The 15,368-nt window shown below is 39.8% G+C and overlaps 1 protein-coding gene across 5 annotated transcripts in view; it reads left to right on the top strand.

Moving 5' to 3' along the window:
* The window catches only part of CAB39L (calcium binding protein 39 like), a 91,041-nt gene that overhangs the window by 50,954 nt on the left and 24,719 nt on the right, over window positions 1–15,368 (top strand). For all 5 annotated transcript variants that reach the window (XM_043892130.1, XM_043892128.1, XM_043892127.1 and 2 more), the window contains 2 exons: window positions 7,443–7,611; window positions 12,558–12,617. In XM_043892130.1, the coding sequence (XP_043748065.1) occupies window positions 7,443–7,611; window positions 12,558–12,617 (229 nt within the window). The remainder of the gene's footprint in view (window positions 1–7,442; window positions 7,612–12,557; window positions 12,618–15,368) is intronic.

Raw genomic sequence — 15,368 nt, 5'->3', positions numbered from 1 at the left:
CCTTCAAAGTGTGCTTCCTAAGATCACTTTGTTGATTGCCAGTTCAGCCCACAGGAAGGCAAAAGTACTTGGGAGAATTTATGAGCCAGGCCTGGAAATGGCTTGTGTTACTCCCACTCACATTCCATTTGAGAGCACTTAGTCACTTGGCCTGTTAATTCTTAAGGGAACCTTAGCACCCAGGAAGAAGAGGAGAAAGGATTTCTGCAGACAGCTAACATTCTCTGCCTTAGTGTTTCTTTGAAAATTTATTCCCCTCCATGTTCTCTGTCCTTACTTTCTAGACCTCCTGTAAGTCAAAGAAAAATCTCTGAGATTGATTTATTAACTCTTCTGTTTGTCTTTTTGTCTCACTAGTCAGAAGATGTTCTTAATTGTATCTTCCATTGAAGATAAACTCAACTGAATTTTCCTTTCAACTACCCTATTTTTAATTTATAAGAACTCTTTTTTGTTCTCTGATTATTCCTTTTTCTGGTCTCTTGAACTTATCTCTGTGACCTTGGGCAAGCCTCTGCAGCTTTCCATCAAGTCTCAGTTTCCTTATCTGTAAAGTAAGAGTAAAATTTGTAATATTACCTTTGCACGAAATAATGTTACATTGTATGCATTGTCAGACAGATTTGGGTGTCCAGTCAGTCAGGGTTCTGCTATTTACTGGCTAAGACTTTGGGCAAGTTACCTAACTTAAGTCTTGATTTCCTCATTGCAATCTGAAGACAATAATAACACCGACTTCACTAGATCATTATGAGTCTTTAGTGTTTAGTAGTTTCTGCAGAGTTTAGCACTGAGCACATGGTACTCTACTTGGTAACTTCTAGTCTAAAAAATTATTATTACTATCCCTCTTAAGAGCTGCAGTTCACACTGAGTAAAATTTTGAAGAAATATAATTAAGACCATACATAAGTGTCAGAATAATACTGTAAAGGGAAGTGTTCATTTCCACTTCAGGCAGATCTACAAGATTTAATGGGATATGATCCGCACACCTGGTCATTGGTGGGAAAGGCTGAAATGATCAATTTGTACCCCCATCTGGAGATTCTAAAATGTTCAGCTAAAGCATTTGACATTATCCTGTAGGAAATGGGAAGCCATTGGATTGTTTTGGGAGAAACAGATCAGATTTGTGTTTCAGCAAGTGAAGACAAATTAATAGTCATTTGAAGTTGGCTTGCAGGACGTCCCTGGTGGTCCAGTGGTTAAATTAATCTCTGGATTAAATTAAATCCAGAGATTAAATTAACTGCCAGTGCAGGGGTCCCTCCATGTTCGATCCCTGGTTCGTAAAGATTCCACAGCCATGAAGCAACTAAGTCCGTGCGGCACAGCTGCTGAGCCTGCCCGCCCTGGAGCCCGTGCTCCGCAGCCAGAGAAGCCGCTGCAGTGAGAAGCCTGAGCGCTGCCAACAGAGAGTAGCCCGTGCCTACCGCAACTAGAGAACGCCCAGGCACAGCAATGAAGACCCAGTGCAGCCAAAAATAAATAAATTATTTTAAGTTCATCTCCTTTAAAAAAAATAAAATGGTGTTAGCTTGTAAATAAGTGATCCCTTGACAGTGCTGAAATGTGTTGTCCTCCTAAAAATGTGTTGGAAAGCATGTCAGCTGATGTGGAAGAGAAGTGGTGTGGATGGTTTAAAACGGCATCTTCCAAAAAAAAAAAACAACGGTATCTTCCGCAGTGAGGTCATTATGTGAAAGGAGACACGCAACTCCACGAACTGCATTCTTGGAGTGGGAATTATTTGTTTGGAGGAGCTCCTTTCTGTAGTTGCTGTCACTGAGTAGCAGTCAGATGATGGCGACTGCCTTGTGTTTATTTTGTGAAAGAGCTGCACCAGACACAAGTGGCTCTGCTAAAGACATGGGTTTAGTGTCTTCTTACCAAGGAAGTTATAAACACATGAAAGTTATTACTGTTAAGCTTTAAGAATTCAGATTAATGAAGAGGAGGGGACTTCGTGGACTTGGTGGTCTAGTGGCAAAGTCTCCACACTCCCGACGCACCAGGTTTGATGCCGGGGTTTGATCCCTGGTCAGGGAATTAGATCCCACATGTTGCAACTAAGGAGTCCATGCGTGTGTGTGCATGCCAAGTCCTTCAGTGGTGTCCTGACTCTTCGAGACCCCATGGACTGTATGCCCTCCAGGCTCCTCTGTCCATGGGATTCTCCTGATCCTGCATGTTGCAACAGAGATCAAGGATCCCACATGCCACAACTAAGACCCAGCACAGCCAAATAACTAAAAAATTTATTATTTTTAAGACTTCAAACATTTTAGAAATCTGTAACATAGAAAGGGAGTGTATACCCTATTCCCTCCCAAAGAAACGGTTATCAACAATTTGGTGATGAGTTCTCAAGTTTTTGTCTCTATTATAATGATTCTTCCTTTATTTTGTAACCCAAACTTTAAACTCATTCCTTCACATCCTGCTTTATAGATACCATTTATAGAGTGTTTGCTATGTGCCAGGTATTACATTCAGTGTCTTTACTTATGCTGTTTCATTTAATCCTTCTATCAATACTCTGAGGACTAGATATTATCCTCACCATTTTACAGATGAGGAAATTGAAACTTAGAGTAAGGCTATTGCTCAAGGTTATATATGCAGCTGAGTGACAGCCAATTTTTCAGTCCAGATCTGATTCTAAATTCCGTCTTAACCATTAATACATCCTTAAAAAGACTTGAAGCCCTTCAGATAGGAAGGGAGAGGTAATTATAGAAGACCCTGGGGACACAGTAGACAAAAAGAAGCCTTAAATGGAACCACTGTGTCTGAATCAACTTTCCCCATTACCATTTTCTAGGTTAGCTTGAAATGCCGGAAGTTTAGCTAGCCATTTGGTAAAGGTCAGCATTTTTACGGAATTATCTCTTGTAAAGTTGCTCGAAAACTTAGAACATAACTTGACTGGTGCACTCATAAAACAAACAATGATGTTATATAGGGATATGGTAGCAACATGCTATATTGGACCTAAGTTTAACCATAAAGAATGTAAGACAGAAGGAAGTTGATTCTTGTCTATCAAAGAGAATCATTTGGATATAGGATACAAAACTTGGCAAAAGGATTTGGAGCCCAAAGTTTATGAAAAGATTATTTAAAAGGACTTTCTCACTTTAGACGAACTTTTCTCCTGGCCCATGTAAATGACATTCCAGGATACTGAGAGAATTTGAGAATGAGGTTGCTAAACTGCTCTCAGTGATCCATAAAGAACCATTGCCAGTGGAAGATCTTCCAAGTCCAATATTAAAATAATAACTTTCTCCTAATAGTCTTATTTTTAAAAATTTTATTGCAAAACTTTTTTCAACCATATACAAAAGACAGAACAAAGAAATCCCATGTCCCAACCTTCATAACCATTGATATTTTGCTGTGTTTATTTTATCTTCCCAACACCACTCCCTTGTTTTTTTTTTTTTTTTGTAGTATCATTATGATCTACTGGACTTAGTGTGTTTTCATACATCTTATGTAATTGTAGTTTTAATCAAACATCAACTTTTTAAAGTACATCTATATGAGATGTATAGAAAAACACTAGGAAAAGTTTTATAAATTATCTTTCAGCAAGCACTTGGCCTCCTCAATATAATCAAGAAGTTTTGCTTCTAATCTAGAAACGTGCTTACTTTAAAAATAGTGGGCTAACACTGTCCATTGAAAAGGCCTAGAAGCAGTAATGACCCAATGTTAATGACTATCCCTAGCATTCAGATTGTAGTTTCTAATAACCGTTTCTAACTAAAAGGAGCCAGAGTCCTTTGTAGAAATGGCTTATTCCAGGTCTGTGTTAGGAAATGTACCGGATGGCCAGAAAGCAAGGAAATGTTCACAAACTAATGGGAGTGATATCAAAAGGACATGGGTCATCTTGAAAAGGCTACTTTTGTTTTTGATGCTTTTCCTAGTGCTGGCTGCCCTTGTTTCTTCTATCAGGAGCAAGAAAAGTCATTTTTCTCCTTACATAATATAATCTGCATTCTTAAACTGAGATATTCTTGCACAGGATCTTTCTTCAAATCATTTTATGTGTAATATTTATTGTAGCTCACCACCAGATGAGATAAGCGCTCTTATACTTTGGCTTTTAATAAATTTGAAACAGATCTTATGTGCTATTATTTGAATAAGCATGCATATAAAATAGTGTGCCTTCTCCACACTGACACAGTTAACTATACAGTCCAGACTTCCCATGTGGTTTCCCAGATAGCTCAGTGGTAAAGAACCTGCCTGCCAATGCAGGAGATGCAGGAGACTCGAGTTCAATCCCTGGGGTCAGGAAGATCCCCTGGAGTAGGAAATGGCACCCCATTCCAGTATTCTTGCCTGGAAAATTCCATGGAGAGAGGAGCCTCGTGGGCTACCGTCCATGGGGTTGCAAAGAATCGGATATGTCTGAGCGACTGAGCGTGCATGTGTGCATATGATCTAAACAGCAAATCAGAAGGAAGATATGGTTCAATTCTATAAAATAATGATTTACATTCATTGGAATATCTTTTATCAGCAACTTGCCACTAAGTTAGTTGTTGTGGAGAACATAGTGGTTTGTCATGGTCCTTGTCCTTGAGACCCTTATCCACAAGTAGAATAAAATAGATGAGGTAAATATTGATTCTTTACCAAACCTAAGGATATTAATGTTCTTGGGATTTGAAACTTAAGGTATTTAACTCATGGAGCACTTCTTTATATAGCAAGCAATAAACTATCAAAAGTCAGTATCCTGGAGGATAGTTAGGTTGAAGCATGTGAATTACAAGTTCCTTAAAGGGTACTGAGGAAAATTAGGAATTTCTTTATATATCCCAATATACTCCTAACTTTAAGACGTTGTCAGCTCAGAGGAATGACCGTTCCACTCTTGGGCACAAACTACTAGAATGGAATGACCAATGTTCTGACCCAGAGCAGCATTTTTAAAAATACTCTCTTGGTTTTCAAGAATAAATAGTCTGTGCATCACAGATGGTTCCAATAAACTTCACCTAATGAAACAAAAAAAAAGGAACTATACACGAAAGTTGTGAGTAGAAACTTTTTTTTTTATAGTTTCTGTGTGACGAATTAAGAAATGAGAATGGCTACAGATCATACAGTTTTTTCTATAAGCCAAAGTTTGTGTCTTATTAGAGAACCCTAGTATTAAGAAGTTTAATCAGAGTTTGAAGTTTACTAAATTCTTTATACACCTTTGTGAAAGACATTATACTAAGCACTCTTTGGAGACTAGGCTAAGGATAGAGGCAGGTACCAGTAAATAAGACACAGATACCACATGGAGATTCACATAGAGGAGGAGGGAAAGTATTAGGATGAGTAAAGCGTATCCTTAGCAATTAAGCTGTTTGTAAGGAGGTAAAGAAAACAAATGAATAACAATTTATTGCAATGGGCCATACTGAAGAATGAGAAATGTGTTAAAGTGGAATTACAGACAAGCTATTGGAGGAGTCTGAAGGAGGGGAGGGTGACTCTGAATGGTAGGTGATTGGAAACACTTCAAGGAGGAGGTGGTATTTGAACTAAGTTTTGAAAAATGAGAGAGAATCTTAGAGGTGAAAACTTATGGAGCAGGGCATTCTAGGTTGAGAGAAGGCCTTACCTCAAAGAATTAAAGAAGGTGATGGGAGATGAAATTGAAAGGTTAAGTTTTAAAAAAAAAGGTTAAGTTTAAAGCAAAATTATGAACATCCATAAATATCTTACTAATAAGTCTGGATTTTAATTGTGTGCCCCTTAATGTTTTTTCTCTAGGTCAACAGAGAAAAAACATTTTTTTTTTTTTTTATCATTTCTTCAGTGCTCTATTAGTAAATGACTGTTCTTCTCCTTCACATTTCAGAAAATGTACCCCTCTTTATGACATCTTTAATAAAACCTAACTTATAACTCTTCCATGCATGCCAATAGGCTGATTTTCAAATTCTTCTGATAAGAGAAATTGCTAATACTATAAACTGGCATTTTTTAATATTCTACAAAGAATTGTACCTATTTGAATATATATGCATTTAATGTTAACATGAGTTTTTCAGGGAATATTCAGATGATATTTGTGAATATTATTCCACATAAAAATGGAACAAAATGAATAAATACCACCCTGGTTTAATGACTTCTCTCAGATACCTTTCTTTGCTGTTTTCCCTACTATAATTATAAATGTGAAGTTGCCAAGTAGCCTGTTTCCTAAATTGTGGGAAAGAGATTTTATTCTCGAATCTGAAGTTCATGTAAATATTCTTTTGTTATTCTTGAATCCTCAATTTCCCTCAGCCCAAATTTATTCCTCAACCTACCCCAACCTCTAAAGCTCTGTTGACTTCCTCTGAACAATATCCAAGACCTGCCCACGGTCCTCTGTTCTACCACCATCGCCCAACCCAAGCCGCCATCGTCTCTAGCTGGGCTGCTGCCCCTCCTCACTAGCAGCCTCCCTGATTGCCCTTCTTTCCTGTTTTACAGAAGTCTCCACAGGGAGCCAGAATGATCATTTTTAAAGTTTCTGATCAGCCATGTTAATTGCTTACATTAAACTCTCCAAAGGCTTCCTACCACACTTACCTTGGCTTTCAAAGCTGCTGGTTCTTTCCTTGGACCCTTTGCACTTTTAGTTCCTTTTCCTGGAATGCTTTTCTCCTTCCAGGACCACTTAGTCTAAAGTAAAACAAATTAAGGAGTCACACCCTCTAGCGTACCTATTTTATTTTCTTCAGTTTCATAGCCCTGAAGTATATGAAATTATCTGGTCATTGTTTATAGTCCACTTCCTCTCCCACCAGATGCATTTTCACTAAATTGTGAACGCTAGGAAGCAGTAACCTTGTCTACTGACTGTTGTATCCCCAACAAAAGATACTGTTGTATCTTTTCTAATCCTTTCCAAGATTTCTTTTTTTTTTTCCCCAAGATTTCTTTAAGCGTGTCGAACTGTCAACATTTGATATCGCTTCAGATGCCTTTGCTATTTTTAAGGTATCCCCAGCATCTGAAATCCCACTCCAGTACTCTTGCCTGGAAAATCCCATGGATGGTAGGCTGCGGTCCATGGGGTCGCTAAGAGTCGGACATGACTGAGCGACTTGACTTTCACTTTTCACTTTCATGCACTGGAGGAGGAAATGGCAACCCACTCCAGTGTTCTTGCCTGGAGAATCCCAGGGACGGGGGAGCCTGGTGGGCTGCTGTCTATGGGGTCGCACAGAGTCGGACATGACTGAAGTGACTTAGCAGCAGCAGCAGCATCTGAAATAGTGCCAGGCCCATTGTAGGTATTTAGTGGGTATTCAGTGAGTGGTGTTTGAATGAACTGAGACAAATGGTACCTATGCTTCCATTAACAGCAGTATTGAAATGGTTCTTTTGATACATAGTTCTCTCTTTCTCTGTTATTTGTGCTTTAGCTATGAAGTCCCACAGATCGCCTTACGTTGCGGTATTATGCTGAGAGAATGTATTCGACATGAACCACTTGCCAAAATCATCCTCTTTTCTAATCAATTCCAAGATTTCTTTAAGTATGTCGAACTGTCAACATTTGATATCGCTTCAGATGCCTTTGCTACCTTTAAGGTAATTCCTTGCCCCTCCCCCACCCCACCGCACCCCCCGGCCAGAATCAGCAGGGTTATTTAGTTTCAGTACTTAAGTCACTTGGCTCTAAGAGGCAGTTTAATTTTACAAAGCAGAAAATTGTATTTCTTAGACCTGAGCATAGCCAACCATGTATGATGTGGATCATAAGAGAATTCAGTAAACAGAACGCAATCTACTAGACCCGTCTGTCACATTGTAGAAAGGGCAACTCAACATGCTTGTCATGGGGCTTCCCTGGTGGGCTGGTGATTAACAACCCACTTTGCAATGCTGGGGACTCTGGTTCAACCTCTGGTTGGGGACGATCCCACATGACATGAGGCAACTGGGCACATAAAAAGTCTCATCTGGCCAAACAACAGTTGTACAGTGGCTACAGGTGAAGCCCCCAAGAGTATATCCTAGAACACATGGTAGGAGGGGCCTTGGTGCGTCAAATATGAAGAAGGACCTTTAACACAAAGGACCATTCCATTTCTTTCTAGCAAATATCTGTGCCGAAACAATTAAGAAGGTGTTCTCTATTAGTAAATACTGTAGTGCCATTTTTTCCCCCCTTTTCTATTTGATGACCCTTCGCCATCATGGAAACAAGTTAGTTCCTTTTTTGAAAAACCATAGATAAGACTTCACAAATAGCTGTACACCTATAGCAGCTCTAATGAAGGGGAAAAGAGCAAATTCAATTCAGTATTTATTTCTGAAAATTTCCCCAAAGATTTTTCAACATTTAATAGAATAAACAAGTGTGATGATAATGTCTTGACATCATGTGATCAACCCAATTTAATTTTCAGCACAATATTGAAGCACAAATATAAATTAGGACAGTTTGTAGTTGAGCATATTTTTTGTTGAACTTAAGTCCCCGAGAATCTAAATAACCTTAAAAAAACTTTCCTGGTATGCTACTGATATTAAAAATGCCACTTTTCTACATTTTACCAAAGTTCTGTGGTCAATAGAATGTGATGAATGCAAGTCGCTTTTTAAAAATCAATTTATTTATTTTTGGCTGTGCTGTGTCTTCATTGCTGTCTGTGCAGGCTTTCTGTAGTTGCAGCTAGCGGGGGCTACTCTTCCTTGTGGTGTGAGGGCTTCTCATTGGAGTGGCTTCTCTTGTTGAGGAGCACAGTTTTTAGAGCACAGGCTCAGTAGTTATGGCACACAGGCTTAGTTACTCCAAGGCATGTGGGATCTTCCTGGACCAGGGATCGAACCCTTGTCCCCTGCATTGGCAGGCAGATTCTTATCCACTAGGCCACTAGGGAAGTCCCACTTTTTTTTTAAGGAACTACTTTCAAAGGGACTTGATTGGTTGGCTGGTTTGGGCTTTTGTTTTTAACTTCTTAGGTTTAGCCTTTTTTTTTTTGACCTGTAGGATGACTGTTGGTCAGTTTAATTATTGATGTTTTGACATTATTGGATTATATTTTTTCATGGTATTGTCTGCAAATTTTCCATTCCCCAAGAAGATTCCTTACAACCACAGTCTCTTCCATGCCCCACCCCCCCAAGAATTGACATGCTGAAAAGTGGTTTGAATTCCTTCTCTGTTTGCACCTGATTTGCTGTACATCCTTGAGCAAGTTAGGTAACCCTTGGGCCTCATTTTCTTCATCTGTGAGATGAGGAACATAATCCCCGTCTTTGCAGAGTTGTGCAGATTAGAAATAACCTATGTAAAGTATGAAGCACACTCTCTAGCACATAGTAAAACCTCTGTCAATGCAGCTGCTGCTAGCTGCTGTGGTCTTGGGTCCCTGCCATGGAATGTGTGTCTCTGTCATTTCACCCCAAATTCTTCCAGGCTGTGCAGAATTCACTAAAATACCGATATCAATAATTTTTAGCATAAGACTTAGACCATGCAGAAGCTAGTCCTGTCAAAACAGAATTGTTAGGAGGTGGGATGAAAGAGTACACTATTTTGAATACTTTTTAAATTTTTAAAAATTTGAATTTTAGTTTTCTTGGCAATTTCCTGGCTTTTTCCTTTTTTGGGAGGATCCTAGCTATTTTTTTTCCCACTCAGTTCTTTGGTCTTTAATAATGCAACAACTGTATTTGTCTATTGTATATACATATACACCTTTATATTGTGTATATATACACATGTGTATATATATACACAGACACACATATATAAGATATTATAGAAAAATCCAAGTGAATGTTTTGGCCACCCTATATATGTATATGGGGGCTTCCCAGGTGGTGCTAGTGGTAAAGTACCCACGTCCCAACGCAGGAGAGGTAAGAGACACACGTTTGATCCGTGGGTCGGGAAGACACCCTGGAGGAGGGCAGGGCAACCCACTCCAGTATTCTTGCCTGGAGAATCCCATGGACAGAGGAGCCAGGCAGGCTGCAGGTCCCAGTCCATGGGGTCACACTGAGTTGGACACAACCGAAGCGACTTAGTATGCATATATGTATATGGGGCTTCCCTGGTGACTCAGACGGTAAAGAATCTGCCTGCTACGCAGGAGACCCGGGTTCAATCCCTGGGGTGGAAAGATCCCCTGGATATGGTACAGTCCCTCCAGTTTTGTGCTTGCATTATTATGTGTATAAATTTGAGGGTATATCTATGTATATATGATGTGTACACACTCACTTATTGTCTCTATCCACACACGTATGTGCTGGAGGAATTTTTCCCTACCCTATTATATATTCTATTGTTGGATTTTAAAGTTACATTTTTCCCTTAGAATCTGAAGGAGCTGCTGCTCACAGAACCCCTGCTTATTCCTCTCTCTTTGGTGTAACACCGATGTAGGGTGAAGGGAAGACCTTCGCAGGCAGCATTTATCTGCCAGGTACCTTTCCGGGGTCACCATCGTTGCAGGTATAGGGCCTGAGGCCATGGCAGATTGTGATCCTTGTACTCAAGGCTGATGCCTGGCATCATAGATGCAGAGCTCCATGGGTGCAGCCATCCAGAGTGCCTGCTGCAGCCCATGCAGAGACCTTTCTAACCTGAGTCAGCTCAGAAAACCACTAGTAATGCTCAGGAGATTGGGGAGGTGAAGAAAACTGGGCATTCCAAATATCCACTTAGAAAAAGACCAGGGACCCCAAAATAATGCTATAGAACGAGGGTGCCCCTGATGTAGCAACTAGTTTGCATTTTGACTGGGATGAATTCCTTAGAGGGTTTTCCCATTTTAAAATCCCAGTTCCAGAACTGTACTGTTACGTTCTCCTGGGGAAATAAGTACCTGTCTCCATTGATAGGTCCATTGGTCAAACAGGTTGTGATGATAAGTAATAGAAAATGAAGTTAAGAGCCAGTTTCATTATTTGTGGGCTTGAAAATTGTAGTGCAAACTGATGAGGACCTACCGTATATCACAGGGAACTCTAGTCAATACTCTGTAATGACCTATGTGGGAAAAGAATCAGAGAGTGGATATATGTGTACATGTATAACTGATTCACTTTGCTATAGAGCAGAAACACAACATTGTAAATCAATTATATGCCAATAAAAATTTTAAAAAAGAAAACAGAAAACTGTAGTGTGAAGTACTTTAAATATTTAAACTTTTGTTGAAATAAAAATAAGTGAGTTTTACAACCCAGATCTCAGTGGCAGCCTGGAGGGGTGGGATGGGATGGGAAAACAGGAGGGAGGTTCAGGAGAGAGGGGACATATGTATACCTGTGACTGATCCATACTGATGTATGGCAGAAACTAGCACAATATTGTAAAGCCATTATCCTCCAATTAAAAAAATTATTTAAAAAAAAAGTGAGTTTTACCATTGCAGCTGCCTTCTTTTTCTCTGTGAGGTTATGTTGTGTATCTTGTATATACTTTTAATTAAATTAGAAGTTTTAATTAAATATGTATTAAAGCATAAGAATTTATTTTGGAAAACTTGAAAATTCATGTTGTTTGTAATTAAATTCTGCATAGTACTAGGCAAGGCTGTTAGCCTTTAAGCGTATTAAGAGGATTAGCTGGGGCTTGTTTTCTTTTGACATCAAGGTGACTTAAGGTTATAATTTAGGTGTGAATTTTTAATCAAACGTTCTTTTATGCTTTTGTTCAGCTTCCTGGGAGTTATGCCTATAATTAGATCAGGCTACTTGTCCTCAACTTTGAAAGGGTGCATTGTGCTACTTAGTAACTGCACGACACTTCACAGCCCATTAAGCCAAGGCAGGGCCAGGACAATGCTGAGATAAATGTCATTCTTGTGGGACTTCCCTGGCGGTCCAGTGGCTGAGCCTCCACGCTCCCAGTGCAGGGGCCCGGATTCCATCCCCGGTCAGGGAGCTAGATCCCACATGCCATAACTAAGAGTTTGAATGCTGCAACTAGAGATCCCACATGCCGCAACTAAGACCCAGTGCAGCCAAATAAATAAGTAAAGTAAATATAGTGTTTTAAATGTCATTCTTGTGCTTCCGAGAATCCTAGGCACCTCCATTTCAAAAGTGATTAAGCAGAAAACTAAAGGTCAGTCATTGAAAATCTGTTACCTTGTGAGATATGGTTTTAGTCCGTTCAGAGTTTTTTGTTTTTAATAGTTATTAATGACATTTTTAAAAGATCATCATAAGCTTTATTTGAATATTTATTGTATCATATTTACAATGTAGAGTTATGGGCTTGAAGAAATATAATGTAAGCTTGTCTCTTTGGTGACATTTGTTTCACTAGTTAAATTATTTCTATAATCTAACAATGACACGCATTTAAAGCACTCTTTGTTGTTTTTAGTGTGAAACAAATTGTATTTCACATCTTAAATGAAGAAATGGAAATAATTCTGGGATGTAAATGAAAATATTCTGAAATTGTTATTCTTCAAATTAATTGACTTAGAAAGTCTTAGAAGAAAAGAATAGATTTGTAAAATTTATTGCCTATAATAATTTTGTTTCATTGACTGTTCTTTTTCTAGGATTTACTAACCAGACATAAAGTGTTGGTAGCAGACTTCTTAGAACAAAATTATGACACTGTAAGTAGAAGTCATTGTTAAGTCTTTATCTCATTCTTCCTTTCTCTCCCTCCTTCTTAGATCTCTTAGCACTTATTTATATTTATGAGAGAAGTTGAAACCAACCATCCACCTGCTTGGTTTATTACCCAGAAGTCAGATCATTAAGAAACTATGAAAAATAGAGGATAGCAGGAGATCAGGGCGTCCTTGTTTTTCTTATCTCTTCCTGTTGTGCTCTGTAGCTCCAGGAAATAACTAGCACCAGCTCACTTCAACATTGACTTAAGAGCATCCATGTTGCCCCTAAGAGGCAGTGTATATGTACGTCGTGTCCGACTCTGTGCGACCCCATGGACTGTAGCCCACCAGGCTCCTCTCTCCATGGGAGTCTCCAGGCAGTAGTACTGTAGTGGGTTGCCATTTCCTTCTCCAGGTGATCTTCCCACCCAGGGATTGAACCCATGTCTCTCAAATCTCCTGCATTGGCAGGCGGGTTCTTTACCACTTGTACCACTTGGGAAAACACAGAATACTGGAGTGGGTTGCCATTCACTTCTCCAGAGGAATCTTCCTGACCCAAGGATCGAACCCAGGTCTCCTGCATTGAACCAGATGCTTTACCATCTAAGCTATATAGGGCACCCCACCCTTAATAAAATGAATCATTTTACATGGTTGATAACTAGTTTCACTGGCTAGTAGAAATACCAAAATATACATCTGTCTTCCAGCTCCCTTCTCTAAGGGTGAATCCATCTCATCCTTTTGATAATCAGCTATCATTGTGACTGAACCAAACTTACCCAGCATGCAGCAAAGCCAGTCTACAGACCCCGGGTTGTGGTGACAGGAAGTCCAGCATTTACTGCAAGGCAAATACTCCAAGAAGTGTGGGGCATCTAATGCGCAAATCCCGAATAGTTTTCCAGGAACCAGTGAGGGTTGTGAGTGGACTGTCTTCTGACTGGTTGGTGGTAAGGTGACAAGGTGGTATATCAGGGGTTAACATCATCAACCCCTTCGTTTCAACCAGTATGAGGTCTCTGTACTTGTGGTAGCAGACAGTTAACTTCTTCCACCTGGTGGGAATTTCAGTCTCTCTTAAACAACTCGAGGATATGGGCTCAGGATATTATCTATAGACTTTATGGAGGAACTAAAGATCCCTGACTTTGTTTTTGGCTAAACCATTACTGTTGTGTCTTGCTTGACTGTTGTCCTTTGCTTCTGCATTTTCTCACTTCTCTGATTAAATTTGCTCTTTGGAACTCAGGCCTTGGAGGGTAAACCTGTTCTAGAAATAAGAAGTGGGAGACTCAGGAGGGTACATCCCTGGGAATGCCCTCAGGGTCCTGCTTGGTTCCATCCTGTGACTCTTCTAGGTAACTTTTCCTAACATATACCCTAACCCCCTCACCCCCAAACACACACACACACACACACACACACTCTCTCTCTCTCTCCCCCCCACTCCCATTCTCCTTCTTTCTCACACATTTTCCACATTGTATAATATTATTATGGTGTGTCTTTATATCTTTCTGTCTGGTTCATAAGCTCCCCGGGAGGCACGAACCTTATCTGTCAAACACAGGGGTTCAGAATGCAGTACAGATTTATGTCCAGTTGCTTTGCTTTAGAATCCTGCTGTATCTGTTACTAATTCTATGATCCTGAACAAGTTACTGTGCCTACCAAAAAATGAGGATAGTAATAATAGCTACTTCATAGGGTTGTTGTAGGAATTTGACAAGATTTAAGGTTTTCGGGATAGTGCCATGGATTAATTTTTATCATGGTTACTTACATCCCTAATACCTAACCCAGTACCATATACTTGGTGGTGTTAAATGAACACTGAGTAACAGACCCAACCAAGAGCAGCTATGCTTTTGCTCAGCGTATCAGCAATAGAAACAGCATTCAGTTCAGTTCAGTTCAGTTCAGTCTCTCAGTCGTGTCCGACTCTTTGCGACCCCATGAACCGCAGTACACCAGGCCTCCCTGTATATCACCAACTCCTGGAGTCCACCCAAACCCATGTCCATTGAGTTGGTGATGCCATCCAACCTTCTCACCCCCTGTCGTCCCCTTCTCCTCCTGCCCTCAATCTTTCCCAGCATCAGGGTATTTTCAAATGAGTCAGCTCTTCACATCAGGTGGCCAAAGTATTGGAGTTTCAGCTTCAACATCAGTCCTTCCAATGAACACCCAGGACTGATCTCCTTTAGGATGGACTGGTTGGATCTCCTTTCAGTCCAAGGGACTCTCAAGAGTCTTCTCCAACACCACAGTTCAGAAGCATCAATTCTTCCGCGCTCAGCTTTCTTTACAGTCCAACTCTCACATCCATACATGACCACTGGAAAAACTATAGCTTTTACTAGACGGACCTTTGTTGGCAAAGTAATGTCTCTACTTTTTAATATGCTCTCTGGGTTGGTCATATCTTTCCTTCCAAGGAGTAAGCGTCTTTTAATTTCATGGCTATAGTCACCATCTGCAGTGATTTTGGAGTCCAAAAAAATAAAGTCAGCCACTGTTTCCACTGTTTCCCCATATATTTGCCATAAATTAAAGTAAAACATAGCACAACCTTAGAGACAAAACTTTCCATGGTTTGCTGCAGTGTTAGTTTAGCTACTCTAGACCAGTACTGTCCAGTTGAAATATAATGCAAGTCACTATGTAATTTAAAATTTTGTAGTTAGCCACACAAAAAGATAAAAGTAGCTATCCAAAAGCTATCTCCAAGCAATAAATGCTGGA

The sequence above is a fragment of the Cervus elaphus genome, chromosome 30 (assembly GCF_910594005.1).
Source record: "Cervus elaphus chromosome 30, mCerEla1.1, whole genome shotgun sequence".
Taxonomy (NCBI): Eukaryota; Metazoa; Chordata; class Mammalia; order Artiodactyla; family Cervidae; genus Cervus; species Cervus elaphus.
This window is presented reverse-complemented; position numbering and strand designations above follow the sequence as displayed.